The 13,045-nt window shown below is 38.1% G+C and overlaps 1 protein-coding gene across 3 annotated transcripts; it reads right to left on the bottom strand.

Moving 5' to 3' along the window:
• Window positions 1-123: 123 nt before the first annotated feature.
• Window positions 124-7,381, bottom strand: LOC117828013 (LIM/homeobox protein Lhx8). Of its 3 annotated transcripts, none has more exons than XM_034704961.1 (10): window positions 7,269-7,381; window positions 5,511-5,737; window positions 4,789-4,866; window positions 4,194-4,319; window positions 3,926-4,047; window positions 3,020-3,240; window positions 2,420-2,523; window positions 1,831-1,926; window positions 1,005-1,194; window positions 124-654 (listed from the first exon to the last, which is right to left on the bottom strand). In XM_034704961.1, the coding sequence occupies exons 2-10, from the start codon at window positions 5,589-5,591 to the stop codon at window positions 578-580; spliced, it is 1,095 nt and encodes a 364-aa protein (XP_034560852.1). In that variant the 5' UTR covers window positions 5,592-5,737; window positions 7,269-7,381; the 3' UTR covers window positions 124-577. The 3 variants fall into 3 exon arrangements, with proteins under 3 accessions (XP_034560852.1, XP_034560863.1, XP_034560872.1); XM_034704972.1 differs by having other exon boundaries at window positions 3,020-3,237; XM_034704981.1 differs by lacking the exons at window positions 5,511-5,737; window positions 7,269-7,381 and adding an exon at window positions 4,956-5,084.
• Between the last annotated feature and the right edge of the window lie 5,664 nt (window positions 7,382-13,045).

The following is a 13,045-nucleotide window of genomic DNA, read 5'->3' as shown; positions in this document are numbered from 1 at the left end:
GAAGTGTTTTTTCTATTTTTAACAATAAACTGATTTTCTATGATGCGCTTTCTTCCGTACAAACTGAGGTCTCTACTCAGCTGTCATTGAATCGGATTATTCTGTGAAACTTCAACCCCAGGGTTAATGAAAGTAGACATTTATTTCCAAAACAGACATCAAATACAATAAATAAATTAAATTGCAAATATTCAAACACTGCTATACAAACAATTTCAAGTTCACCTTCATAACGAGCTGACATATTTGGGTCCTGTTGGCTTTCACTTAAAAGTAGCACGGTCAAACTGTGTCACCAACTACACAAAACAAATAGAAATCTATGATGGCATGTGTCACAATCCTATGAGGTACACAGAAACCTTTCAATTTCCACAGTACAGTACATTTAGGACTGTAAATGATCGTCAAGAGAGGAGTTAAAGAATATCAACATGGACTGAAATACTGTCAGTTTAAGGAAAGAAGAGGTTTAGTGGTTTGCTTTAGATGAAATTATATTAAGCGCGGCGTTCTGAGTACTGCAGCTGCTAATAGTGGATGATCGCTGGTGAGGGCGTGTGCGTGTGTGAGCAGCTCAAGTGTGTGACACGGGCAGAGAGGTCATGGCGTGGGCTGGCAGCAGCGGTTGAAACATGGATTGAGGGGAGTGTACTGCAGGGACACGGAAAACCAGGGTTATTACAGAGTCCATGAATTATATTACAACATAAGAAATATTTTAATTATTGTTAAATATCAGTAAAAGTCAAAAATATTGGAACTGTTTGATAAATATTTTTGCAGATTACAGCAATATAGAAAGGCGGATTATTAACAATCATGGTTTGAAAATGTGTCCAAGGCCAGTCTTTTATTTTGATCACCCTTAAAGTGTCTCTCTAAGCTCCTTTGAAAGCCTACCACTAAAAATATTGATGGAATATTTTTAGCAAACAAGTGAAGCGTTGTAACTTTTCAAACACTCTGAACATAGTAGAGGTTCTGTAAAAGCTGATTCTCACTATCTATGAAGGAGTGCAGTGCAGAGAGCATTGAACCCTCCGGGCCTCCATATGCGGTGTATTGCAGCTCCTCTGGGGTCGGCGTGGGCTGGGACAGGCGGCTGGGCTGCAGTGAGGTCATGGGGGTGCTGGAGTTGTGGTTGGGGCTCACGTGCTTCTTGTGGCGTGCTCGACAGTTCTGGAACCACACCTGGGTCAACAGGACAAACAGTTTAGACTACATTAGAGAGGCAACAGCACAAAAAAATGTACACTAAATTAAGAACAGACTACATTTATTTTCTTTACAGTGTTTTTTTTTTTAATCTCATTACGAAGACAAGCGTATAATGTTGCATTAATTCAGTATTCATTATTTTGAGAATCCAAAACTTGAACATAGCATCTATTTTCACCTGAGGTCAAAACAGCAGGATACACATTTTCCAGCTTGTGTTGTGACCAAATAACAGAACTAAATATGATCAGTTGTACTTTATTGTCCTGGAGGCAGAATTTGGCCATAATGCATAGAAACATATTGACTTACTCAGGATTACATAAAACAAACTTAGCACGCAACACAGCCACTGTAAAAACAATACATTTTTTTTCCCCGACAACTGAATTTACCATTAACATATTGAATATTGCATAATTTCTGCATTGTAGTAAATGGAAGGTTTATTATAACTTTTATAGTTTATATTATATGACTGTTGCCGGAAAATGTGTATTATGCAAAATATATGTTCTACCAGCTAATTTGTCTTTTCTCGCTCAGCATCAGCATCATACTGTATTTCAGTTCCTACAGCTTCTCATCACGCAGCCTGCTCTCACTCACCTGAATGACTCTCCGGCTGAGGCCCGTCTGCTCGGCTAGTTTCTGCAGCGTCTGAGCATCTGGATTGTTGTCCTGAGCAAATTGAGCCTGCATCACCTGCATGTTCAGACATAAATCACAGAAGTAATACTAGTTTATCAAATTATAATTCATAAGGCACTGCTGCTATAACTCTTGTTTTTTAAAACAAAGGTTGTCAAATTTATATAGATAAAAATGACTTAATCAGATTGAATTAATAATGTTGATTTATTATAAGTGTAACTTGTTAGTTTTCTAATGTTAAATTATAGTCACTGGGCATGATCATTATAATGTTATTTCATTAAGCTCAGAAAAACAGTTCAAAATTATGATTTGAAGATCCTCATAAAACCATCAAATATTTCCCAGTGCACGGATCATCAGAAAAAAAAAGTTATATGTGTCTTTCTTTTGTTAGAAATTAAGAATTGACCTTGGTACAGCTGAATCTTTAAAAAAAATGCAAATTATGATAGCATTTTAGTGGAGCAGGTAAATAAATCCAGTTGAATCCAGTAGAATGATTTATCCTTTTTTCCATCTATATGTATTAATGGAGGCGAACCTGCAACTGGTCAGCAGTGAAGCTGGTCCTCGCTCTCTTGGAGGGTTTGGGCTGGTTGATCTCCTGTTCCGTGGGCACAGCCCCCTCCATGTTTACACTGTTTCCTACAACAAAAGCAGATTATTAAATTAACACATCTAGAAATTATCAGCACAGAATTACAAATATTAGGTAGCCTATTTAAAATACTATATTTATACCATATTTACACTTATTCAATGAAAATAGCAGCATGCATCAATCAAATGTATCCCCAGCCAAACACATTTGAGAAAAACCTATACATTATTAATGATTTTTTGGCCTAATGATTTATGATCAACAATATCAGGATAAAAACAACATATCACACTTTTTTTCACTATTTGGAAACAAAAGAAGCAACTTGTTTTATCATTAATTATTATTTAACCTTGCAATTACTTTACTTTTTAGTGGAAATGTAGTCTTTTAATGTGAAAAAAAAAATCTGCAGGAAAAAGTTTGAATCAATCTTACTTAATCTAACATGCTGTTATGGCCTTTGAAAAATATCTTTACCCTTCAAACCGTGTTATCTTTTCCTCTTCCCTGTCGCATGGGCGACTCGATGAGGCTCACCTTTCTCCACTGCCCGCTTCAGATTGTCCAGCATGCAGTCGTAGTGCACCCTGCACAGCACCTTCTCCTCCACCAGCGCGAACTCCTCCCCGGTGGACAGCTGCCTCTTGCAGGAGAAGCAGGCGAAGCAGGCCAGGTGGTACACGTTGCCTTTGGCTCGGCGCACCCAGTCTGTGGAGTGGATGTTCCGACCGCAGCACGCGCACCAGGTGCCGTATCTTCTGCAGGTGGAGGTCAGGAGGAGCAAAGCAGACACCCGGATTAGATCGAGGGAAATGAAATGCTGCAGTTCTTTTCTTTCTTTCTTTCTTTCTTTCTTTCTTTCTTTCTTTCTTTCTTTCTTTCTTTCTTTCTTTCTTTCTTTCTTTCGAACTGTGAAATCTTTTCATAAAATGTGCAATATCCTAAATCCAAATACCTCTTCTCCTCACCTAAATATATTCGACATTTGTTTTATATTTTACAGTATTTATATTGTCTTTTATACATATTTTCACCCTGTTTTTATTTTATTTGTATTTATGCATGCACCGTCAGGAGCAGCGCTTCTAATTTCATTGTACACCTGACAATGACAAATAAAGGTAATTCTATTCTTCCTTTCCTTTCCTTCTTTCTTTCTATCTATCTATCTTTCTTTCTTTCTTTCTTTCTTTCTTTCTTTCTTTCTTTCTTTCAAGAAGCGTGTTGAATGAGCGATTTAAAAGCCGTTTTAGCTTATGATGACTGAATAAAAATGCTTCTTTTTTGACAATAAAATTAATTTAAATCATTAAAAAGTTAAAGCAGGAGCCCCTTCAAACCCACTCAGTTGTTATTATCGTTATTATTGTCATTTCGATATTTTTGCTTGATTCAAAATAATTACATTTGTCTAATGGTCGTTGTAATAATCGATACACATACCGAAAGTAATCCAGTTTACAGAAAACCTCTTTTTCTTTGATGTAACAGCTCGCACTGCTGCCAAGTGAAGCCTGGCACACGCTGCAGGACAGACAGCGCACGTGCCAGCACAGGTCGTTTACCTGCAGAGAAGTTAGTTAAAGTCAGTCATCTGCAAAGAGGCCTGTTCAAGTGTGACCCTAAAAAACACGGAAATCCAAACTACCAACAAATAAAACAAAACAAAATAAAATAAAATTCAAACTCTTCAAGTTCTGTTTCTTTTTACCTTTAATAAATATTTATCCACTATCTCCTCGTTGCAGCTCGCGCACACAGCCCTGCCCAGCAGAGGTACAGACGTCATCGTCTGCAGCGAAGACGCGTCTTCATCCAGAACTTCCACCGGAGCACCCTGAAGGCATCAGACCTGCGGTTAGAAAATTAGGCCTACCTACAGTACATACCTCCAGCAGCATCCAACATGGGTTACATAACATGTTAGAACTCAGCTCACCTGCTGCTGCTGTCAGCAACATAATATAAAAAATAAAAACAAACAATTCCGCAACTATTTTAAACAGCTTTTAAATATTATTGGCAATGAAGCAGATTGACAGCCATTAATGCCAGCAGCTGTCTGGAGTTGTTTTGTCCAATTTTGAAAAGACGTCAAAATAAAGTTTCTTTCATGTTAAGAAAGGACCCATGCACCCACATTGAACTGATATTGTTTAAGATAGTTTGAAGAATATGCAGCAGAATAATTAAAAGTTTTCTAATTTTGTTTCATTGCCACAAATATTTAAAACTACGGCAGCCGGTAAGGCAAATCATCCACTTGTTTTTGCGAACAAATAAAGTGTAAGCCACATGTTTCCTACCATTATGTCTCTCCTGTCTTCAGCGCACTTTCCTAGAAGCTCTCCTTCTCCTTTGCAGTCCTCACACATGACGAGAAGCTGTGTCGGGAAGAGGATGTCTCTGTGTCAGACTGCAGCAGCTGCCTTAAATGCCCCCTGAACCATCCCATAAATATCATGCCTTTCACCTTTCACCATGACAACGACGGCGATTTCCAAAATGACATTTAAAAGAGAGGGATAGTCATTACTTACAAAAACAGACAACACTTGAACTAATACTTATCCTATGTGCATTATGTTCTTCAGATCTGCATTTGTGATTCAGCAGCTCGCGCGCGTGCTGCGGTTAAAACCCCAACAAGCCAATTTCACGTGTCAATCAAAAAGCACAGCGCGAGGTCTCAGCGAAAAGGGGGATTGATTTTTTTAATAACAGCAATTAAAAAGGCTAAGTTTGCCACAAACGGCTAACCGGGACAAGCAAAAGGTGAAGAGGTCTCATTAACTACTTGAGTTTTAATTGCAGAATTCAGGGAGGGGTAATTTTCTTCGACATTTCTTCAAATTGTGAAAATACTGAGCTGTCAGCACGTTGAAGGCCGGCTTTAATGACAGACTGAAGCCCACTCTCATTTAATTGGCAAAGCAATTATGACGAGTATTTAATCCGTACAGCGACTCACACACCACAACCTGCTGGGAGAACAAAGTATGTGTCCGTCTAAATGTTATGCCCTTACCTCATCGTTGGACAACACAGATCCAGTTTCGTCCTCGCTTACAATGCAGCACTCTACTTTAACTTCACTTTTCCAGCGCATGATTGTGTCCTCGCACTTTTCTTCTGTGTCTCTTCTGCAGGATTCCTCCGAGTGTCAGTCAGTCTGCGCTGCTCAGAGGGCGGGTCATAATTCATATTTCTCTTTTTCTCTTTGGCCGCGCCTCCCCTGGGAATCAGCTTGTTGCGCTTTGAGAATAAGAACAAAAATTACTTAAATTTTTGTCGTTTTATTCCCAAACATACTCTAAAATGTATTTATTATACACATTTTCAGGAGCATTCACCCAAGTACTGTGAGGTATATTAATTTGGAAGAACACCATTCCATAAAATATGGTATATATATATATATATATTTACAATAAAACATGCTGCCTATCATACACGGAATTAATGTTTCAAATAACTGAGTGGTCTGACAGTGACATGCTGCTATACGTTCTTTTTAATATTTATTATCTGCTGATAAATCTGTTCCCCCAAGTTAAATATTGACCTCATGACTTCATTCATGAAATATTTGATAATGTTTGCATGCTCTCTCTGAATGTCAGTTGTACTGGTTATACAGATTTTAAAAGTTATTTCATATTTATACAATGAAGCCAACATGTTGGGCCTAATTTTCTAATCATAATCAAGCTGGATTGTTTCTCCTTAAAAGGAAGACAGGTTTGTTGTGGGCTATACCTTTCTGCAAACATCACATCTACTTGTAGTGACTGGTTGAAAAACTTCCATTATTATGTTATTCACAAGAGACAGACTCTAATATAGAAGTTAAGTTAATAAATTATATAATATACTGGTAATTTATTTTGCAGAAATGTTCTATTTATATGTGGTAATCATCATTGATGTCTATGCCTAACACAGGGGTTCCAAAATTGTGGGTCGGGATCCTCTGGGGGGTCGAGAGACACTAATGGGGGGTTGTGGGATGTCTTCCAGAATGTTTTTTTTTAAGTTATATATAAATAGTATATTTTACCCATTATAGTAAAAGATATCGCCAAATATAGCTAAATTTTAAATAAAACCTTGAAAATAGAAAATGTAATGAGTTTTCTATCTTTCTTTGCTGCGAGATGAGGTTAATTCATAACAGCACAGGAAACACCGCAACATGCTTGTAGGCTAATTTTCTGCAGACCAGCTAAATGAAGCCACATCGGGGTTGAGAGTCTTTGGCACCTATATTTTGGGGGCACGGGCTGAAAATTTTTTGAACCCCTTGTCAAACCGTTTTCAGGGAGATGAGTGTATGACGAGATGAGTGTATGAACCTTCTAGGTTGAGCACAGCTACTGTGGGGTCTTATACATAGTTCCAATATTTGCACCATGTTACAGCCCTTTGTCAGGTAGGATAGCACCCTGTGCTCTCATATTTAGTATAAACTCAATGAAAACCAGTACTCCACTTTGGCAAATCAAATCCTTAATTTGTGTTTATATTGTAGCAATTAATGAATAATTAAAATACAATACATAATGAAACACAAAAACACACTTTTTTGTTATGAATATGAAATAGGATAATAAAACCATCATTTCAGTTTTTTAAATTGTTTTATTCTTTAAGTTTCTGACCCCTCTGAGTGTCAAACACTGACTCATTTGAACATTGTCCTTTCAACAGAAGTAAAGATAACCTTGCAGCTTGCAGTTGTGAGACAGCTCTCTTGTCATGAGTTGATCTTTAGTTTAGTTTTTACCTTGTGTTTCATGCCTTTATTCCTCCCCCTGTTCTGTGATAAGTTATCCTTTTGTCTTCCTTGTGTTTAGTGATCCATGTCTTCTGTTGTGTTTTCTTGTGTTTCTTAGTTTAGTCTTATTTCACATTTTATTTTGTAGTTCTTTCCCCCGTGTGTTTCCAGTGTAGTTTTACTTCCTGCTCTTGTGTGTTTCCCTCCCTTTTTGATTAACCTGATTTGTTCCACCTGTGTCCTGTGTTCCACACCTGCGTTGATTACTCTTTGTATTTAGTTGCTCTGTGTCCCCTGTCCTGGGTATCTTTGTCTTTCTTGTGTTCTGTGTGAATTTGAACTTTTTGGATTTACTTTTTTAGACCTTTCAGTAGTTTTGTCTGTGCCCTTTGTTCTTTCGTTTAATTAAACCTTTTCATTTTAATTTTCTGGAGCTGTCCCTCTTTAGATGTGTTCAGCACATTGTCTGAGGTAACTTGGAAAAGGACTGGTCCCTAATACTTCTACTCTTTTGTTTGGTGTGTCACCCCCTCAGTCTAATTTTTCTTCAGCCAAGAAGGACTTGATAACGTTTACCACTTTACTGGCCAGGAGGCTGATACTGTTAAAATGGAAATCTTCTGTCCCACCTACCTCAAACTGGATTAAGGGAGTGCTTTTATTTTCTTAAACCGGAAAAAATTAGGCGATAAAGCCAATGAAAAAACATGGAATCCTTTTCTATCTTATACTGACAGCTCAGCTTGTCATATAACTTTGGACTGAGCATTGCCACAATGTGTCTTAATATGTTTAAATTGTTGTCTTTATCATTTTTTTTATTAATTTACTTGTCTTATATTTTGCACTTTTGAAGCTCTAATTATTTAATCTGGAGGGGGTATGTGTTGGGTGGGAGGGCTATTTGTTACTTTGCATTTTGTATGTTGCCTGTGTATTTGTTTGTTCCTAAATAATCAGAAAATGTGACCACCTTTGACCTCAGAAATGATTGTTTTTCTATGTGAAAATCAGTAAACAAAGTTTATTTAAAAAAAAGTTATTTAAAAATCTGCACTTTGGTCCTCCTTCAGTCTTTCACTCAACGTGACATCTCTACAGCAGTGGTGGAGGAAAGATTATCAGCACTGTCCTTTACCTTAAGTATAATTACCACAATGTTAGAAGTATACATGAACTAAAACTCCTGCATTTCGAAATGTCCTCCAGTAAAACTCAGAGGTAATGTTGGAAAAATGTTAGATGATAGAAGTCACTTACAACACAAGATGACTCCAAGGGTGTTACATTAATTATCTATATTAGTCCCTGTCTAAGTTGTGTTAAACTACCAAAAAAGACCACATAACGCTATATTACACACATTACATTGACATTGATATGATTTTACTGCAGCGTGGTCTTTAAGAACCCCAACAATGATGCTAGCCCCGGCTGAAAACACTAGTTCTTTATACTCAGAGCTTCTGTGAGGAGCTTTCAATCTGTGGTTGTCCCTGCTGATAGAGAGGTATGACTTATCTTTTTGCTGTTCGTGTCTTCTTCATGTGTATGTCAAATTCTCTTCCTCTTGCTGTATTTTAACTGTGAGCCGTTCCACTTGTTTGGATCTTTGTTGCAGAAAATGTAAACAAAGGCACTTCTAGTTTGCTAGCTGTCAATCAGCTGGTCTCACACAGACCTGGCTGCAGCTGCAACATGCATTAAAAATGACCATATATAAATCATCAGTCTTGTTCCTGATGGTCTCATGCTTTTGAAGGTCTCACAGAATCAGATGCATTAATGTCAGTCTGTTTCAACACTGGCTTTAATTGAATGCCACTAAGCCATTCTTGTCTTTGGTTGAAACGTTTCAATGCATTTGCTCCCTGGTCTTCACCTGAACAAGGTCACTTTAACAAGGAGCATTGTATAGCTGTACAGATTTAAAAACAGGGATTAAGGATTATATGACGTGCAGATCATATTGCTGCCTTAGCCAGGACTCCCTTTATGCAAAAAGATTTTGTATCTCAGTGGGAATATTCTTGATGAAATGTGGAAGTCTGTATGTTATGCTTCGTCAGTTTCATTGCAGGATTTTGCTCATAGCAGAGTAGTAGACAAACCACCTGCCTTTAAGTCTGTATGCAAATTATATCAACTGTAGAGACAGTAACACTTTTATCTTTTGACGAGGAAGTGCATATACCTTAAAGGAATTAGAAACACAGAGATCTGACAAACAAACCTAACAGTTGCTCTCTGGTATCCTTTACCCTTGTTAACACATTTATTCAACCCAGTCGCTCAAGCAATCCCACCCATCGTCATCCTCCACACACCTTTCTGTTCTCACCGCCACACACACACAAACAGTGAGGAAAGCCATTTTCTTCTCCTCTGGATAACAGTCCGACCTGCAGTGGCATGAGCCTGCGTCTGTATCGCACCATCGCAGAGAGATAAAGGAGTTAGCGTGCCTCCATCGAGATGTGTCCTGTTCCAGCTGGTGGAGCTGAATGCTCTTTATCAGATAAAACATATCAAACATGTCATGCTGTGGAGCAGAGAGTTCAACGCAGCAGCCTCTGAGACAACCACTCCTCTATGAATCCTTGTTTCTGCAAAAATTCTTCGAGCACTGCAGCACTTCAAAGTACAAAGAAGTCTGCTTTCTTTGGGATAATCTCAGATGAGGAGGTCAGAGGTCAGAGGAGGGATGTGATGCAAGCAAAACACATTAAATCTGTGAAGTGTGGTGTCATGAGAATAAAAATCCTGTCTCAGACATGAAAGTCTTTATCACTTCCCTGCCCCATCTGCAGAAAACCTGATAAGTGCACCGAAGTTGGGAAAGATGTCAATCTGAGAGTGTAACAGTTGCATGTTTTCGTTTTCCACATTGCATGGCTGACTTACGAAATGTTTTGCGTGATGTGGACCAGACAAAAACAGCGTCTCATCTGTCAGCGCACCTCTAAACTCGTTCTTCTGCCCGGCTGCTGTATGTCAGACTGTGTGTGTCTGACATGAGTGAGTGCTAAGTGTAAGAGGCTGCTGCTGTATGTACAGTGCTCTATAAATACTCCATCATTAGGTGTGAGAGGCAGGGTTCAGTGATCACAATGTGTATACAAAACAAGTTGATGTGCATTACTGGAGAATAGCACATCCAAGAGGATTAACAACACATGTGACAAAGCTGCTTTTCCAGTTATTGTTGGTCGGTTAAAAAAATCTCCCACCTCTTATTCACTACAGAATTCTTCTAGAGCAATATTAAAATTACATCCTCAAAATGACTAGGAAGAACTTTTCTTAACTCTAATTTCAAAGATGGGATCGTGACAGGTCCAGTTCAAAAATATTAATTAAAGCTCCTGTGACGTTTTTTTTATTTTTTAACTAGTTGCGAAACAGACTAAAATGAACAATGAGGCCCCTTTTGTGACCTAAAGAAGCAAACAAGACCATTAACGCCAAGAGTGACAATTCCTACATCATATTTTCAATGTCTGTAACTGCTACAAGGGGGTAGGTGTTAGACTAGACAGTTGAAAGCACGCTATTTTAGTTATTAAAGGGTGTTTACCCTTTAAGTACTTTGTCCACAGTTATTCACAGAGTTTTGTGTTTCACTGTTAGAAGAGCGAAGGATGAGATCTTTCATCAGAGAACACTACTTACACATGTACAGGCCAAAATCAGCAGAGATCAGAGGTATTACTTTGTCCACAGGGGGCACCAGAATCGAGATAACTGAAAGTTCCTAACAGGAGCTTTAAGACCTTACACTACAGTAAAATTTCCTTGTTTAATTTATTTTGCTGTGATGTACTTCAGCGGAAACCCTTATAAAATAATAATGCATAATTTTTATTATTTAGGCTTAATATAGTAATTTCTGAATTTTGTAAACTTCATCAAGTTTGAGAGAAGTGTTTGTGGCAAAGAAACTAACCAGTTCAAAAGTTCTGCAAATGTTACGCTTGAACAGGTTTTAAGGAAAGCAAAAACAAAGTGACATACAAAATATAAAACAGGTAGGGCTGAATTAATATTCAACGTACTGAAATATAAAGATATCATAATTCATCATTTTAATGTTCAAACTAGTGGATTCTGTGAGGAAAGAGGAGTTATAACATTAAAACATGACAGATTGTATAGGAAGACGTTGAGTGTCACCTGTCTCTTTGACAGATTATTTCTAATTAATCCATAAACCTAGAATGCGTAATGTTTCATCTTAAGACAACAGACATATTAAGGATATTAACTCATACTTTTTTAACTTTTTGGTTCATTGCAGTAAATTGTTGGACTTCTCTGTGCAAAGTTTGCACCGCTATGCATTCTATTATATTTTTGTAACTTTTAGAAGAACATTTAAAAGGATACATGGGATGTCTACATACAGTAAGAAAAAGGAATGTTGAAGATTCTGGTCAGCAGAAGCGCTGAGCGTTTGGCCCCGGCAAGCCTCTGAGAACATCTCCTAATTTCTCACTTCCACATGGACCTTTGCTTTCTTTGGGGGCTGCACCTCCTCATTTATTTCATTGAAATCAGCAAGAATTGGGGTGGTTTACAATTGACACAACGAGTTTGGCATGACCTTTTCTCCTTGCTGTAAATGGGTACTCATCTGAAGGGGGAGGTGGGGTGCTGAAGAAGGGGATGAGGAGGGTTGGGGAGAGGGGGAGTTGCGTTGGCTGGGGGCCGATGGAGGATTGGGTGGAAATCACAGCAGTGAAAATGGCAGAGCAGTAAAAGAGGGGCCTGATTGCATTGGGACAGCGTGTGAGAGGGAGCAGCATGCTCAGCCCAATCAGAGCCACATAAGGAAAAAGTGCTCTTATCAACCAGTAATGGCCCACTTGACAATCACACAGGCACAAAACTGCTCTATTTAACACTGATTGCAAAAACTGCTGCCCCCCCATCTCTGAGCTGCATGACTCCCCGACATCTCCCCACCACCTCCCAGCTTATACTGCCAAGACCCTTCCTGAAAGGAATTTATAATCACCCCTCCTCTATTTCTGCACTAATTGTTATTTTAAAACTTGGGCTGTATATTAGTGCTGGTGAAATGTCTGCTTTGATTGCGGTGTTTTATTGGAGCATTTGAAATCCTTCTCAATTTCACCAGCCTGACAGGTAGAGACAGTTTAAACAGGTGTGTCTGGGTCTGGGTTACCTGGCTAAGTCTAGCTTGACTCACATTGAGAGAGCTGCAGCAGTGCACATCTGTACAAATGAGAGAATTTTCTGTGCAACTCCAGTAATAAATTAAGTACTCTTATGATATTAGCTGTGTATGCTTCAGTGTAGACTTTGAAAAGTTAAAAAAGAAATGCTTTTTGCATTACTCACATGTGATTTTTTTTGTTGAAAGCACACACTAACAACATCTGATGTCAACCTGCTCTTATTTTTCGTTGCAATGACAATAAAGGCATTCTATTCTATTATTCCAGTTAAACCAATAGTGCACTTTATCAATAAAAGTCACTTGTTGTAGCATAGATACTTCCTCATTTAGTTAAGAGTCTGTAAACATTTGTTGATTTCTTATGTAAGGAAACTAATATGGTTTTTGCCATTGTATGTATTTAGATTTTTGCCTGATGAACTGTATCAGTTATTAGTTGGTGTTTAACTATGCTTCTTCTCATAAACATTATTTCTGCACAAACAAGAAATAACTTGAATACTTATTATCACGGATAACAATAAATGGTGGAACCTTGTGGTCCCACTTTCTACTTTCATGTCTTTTTCTTTAGTCAGTGGCA

This window comes from Notolabrus celidotus, chromosome 2 (assembly GCF_009762535.1).
Source record: "Notolabrus celidotus isolate fNotCel1 chromosome 2, fNotCel1.pri, whole genome shotgun sequence".
NCBI lineage: Eukaryota > Metazoa > Chordata > Actinopteri > Labriformes > Labridae > Notolabrus > Notolabrus celidotus.
The sequence above is the reverse complement of the archived record's forward strand: the minus strand, read 5'-3'. Positions and strand labels throughout refer to the sequence as shown.

Excerpts from the sequence above, each read along its gene's own strand:
- LOC117828013 (XM_034704961.1), bottom strand. The coding sequence starts at position 5,591 with ATGCGCTGGAAAAGTGAAGTTAAAGTAGAGTGCTGCATTGTAAGCGAG. Across the intron at positions 4,048-4,193 it reads TGGATAAATATTTATTAAAG|GTAAACGACCTGTGCTGGCA; the intron begins GTAAAAAGAAAC and ends ACTTCTCTGCAG. Across the intron at positions 2,524-3,019 it reads GAAGCGGGCAGTGGAGAAAG|GAAACAGTGTAAACATGGAG; the intron begins GTGAGCCTCATC and ends CTTTTGTTGTAG.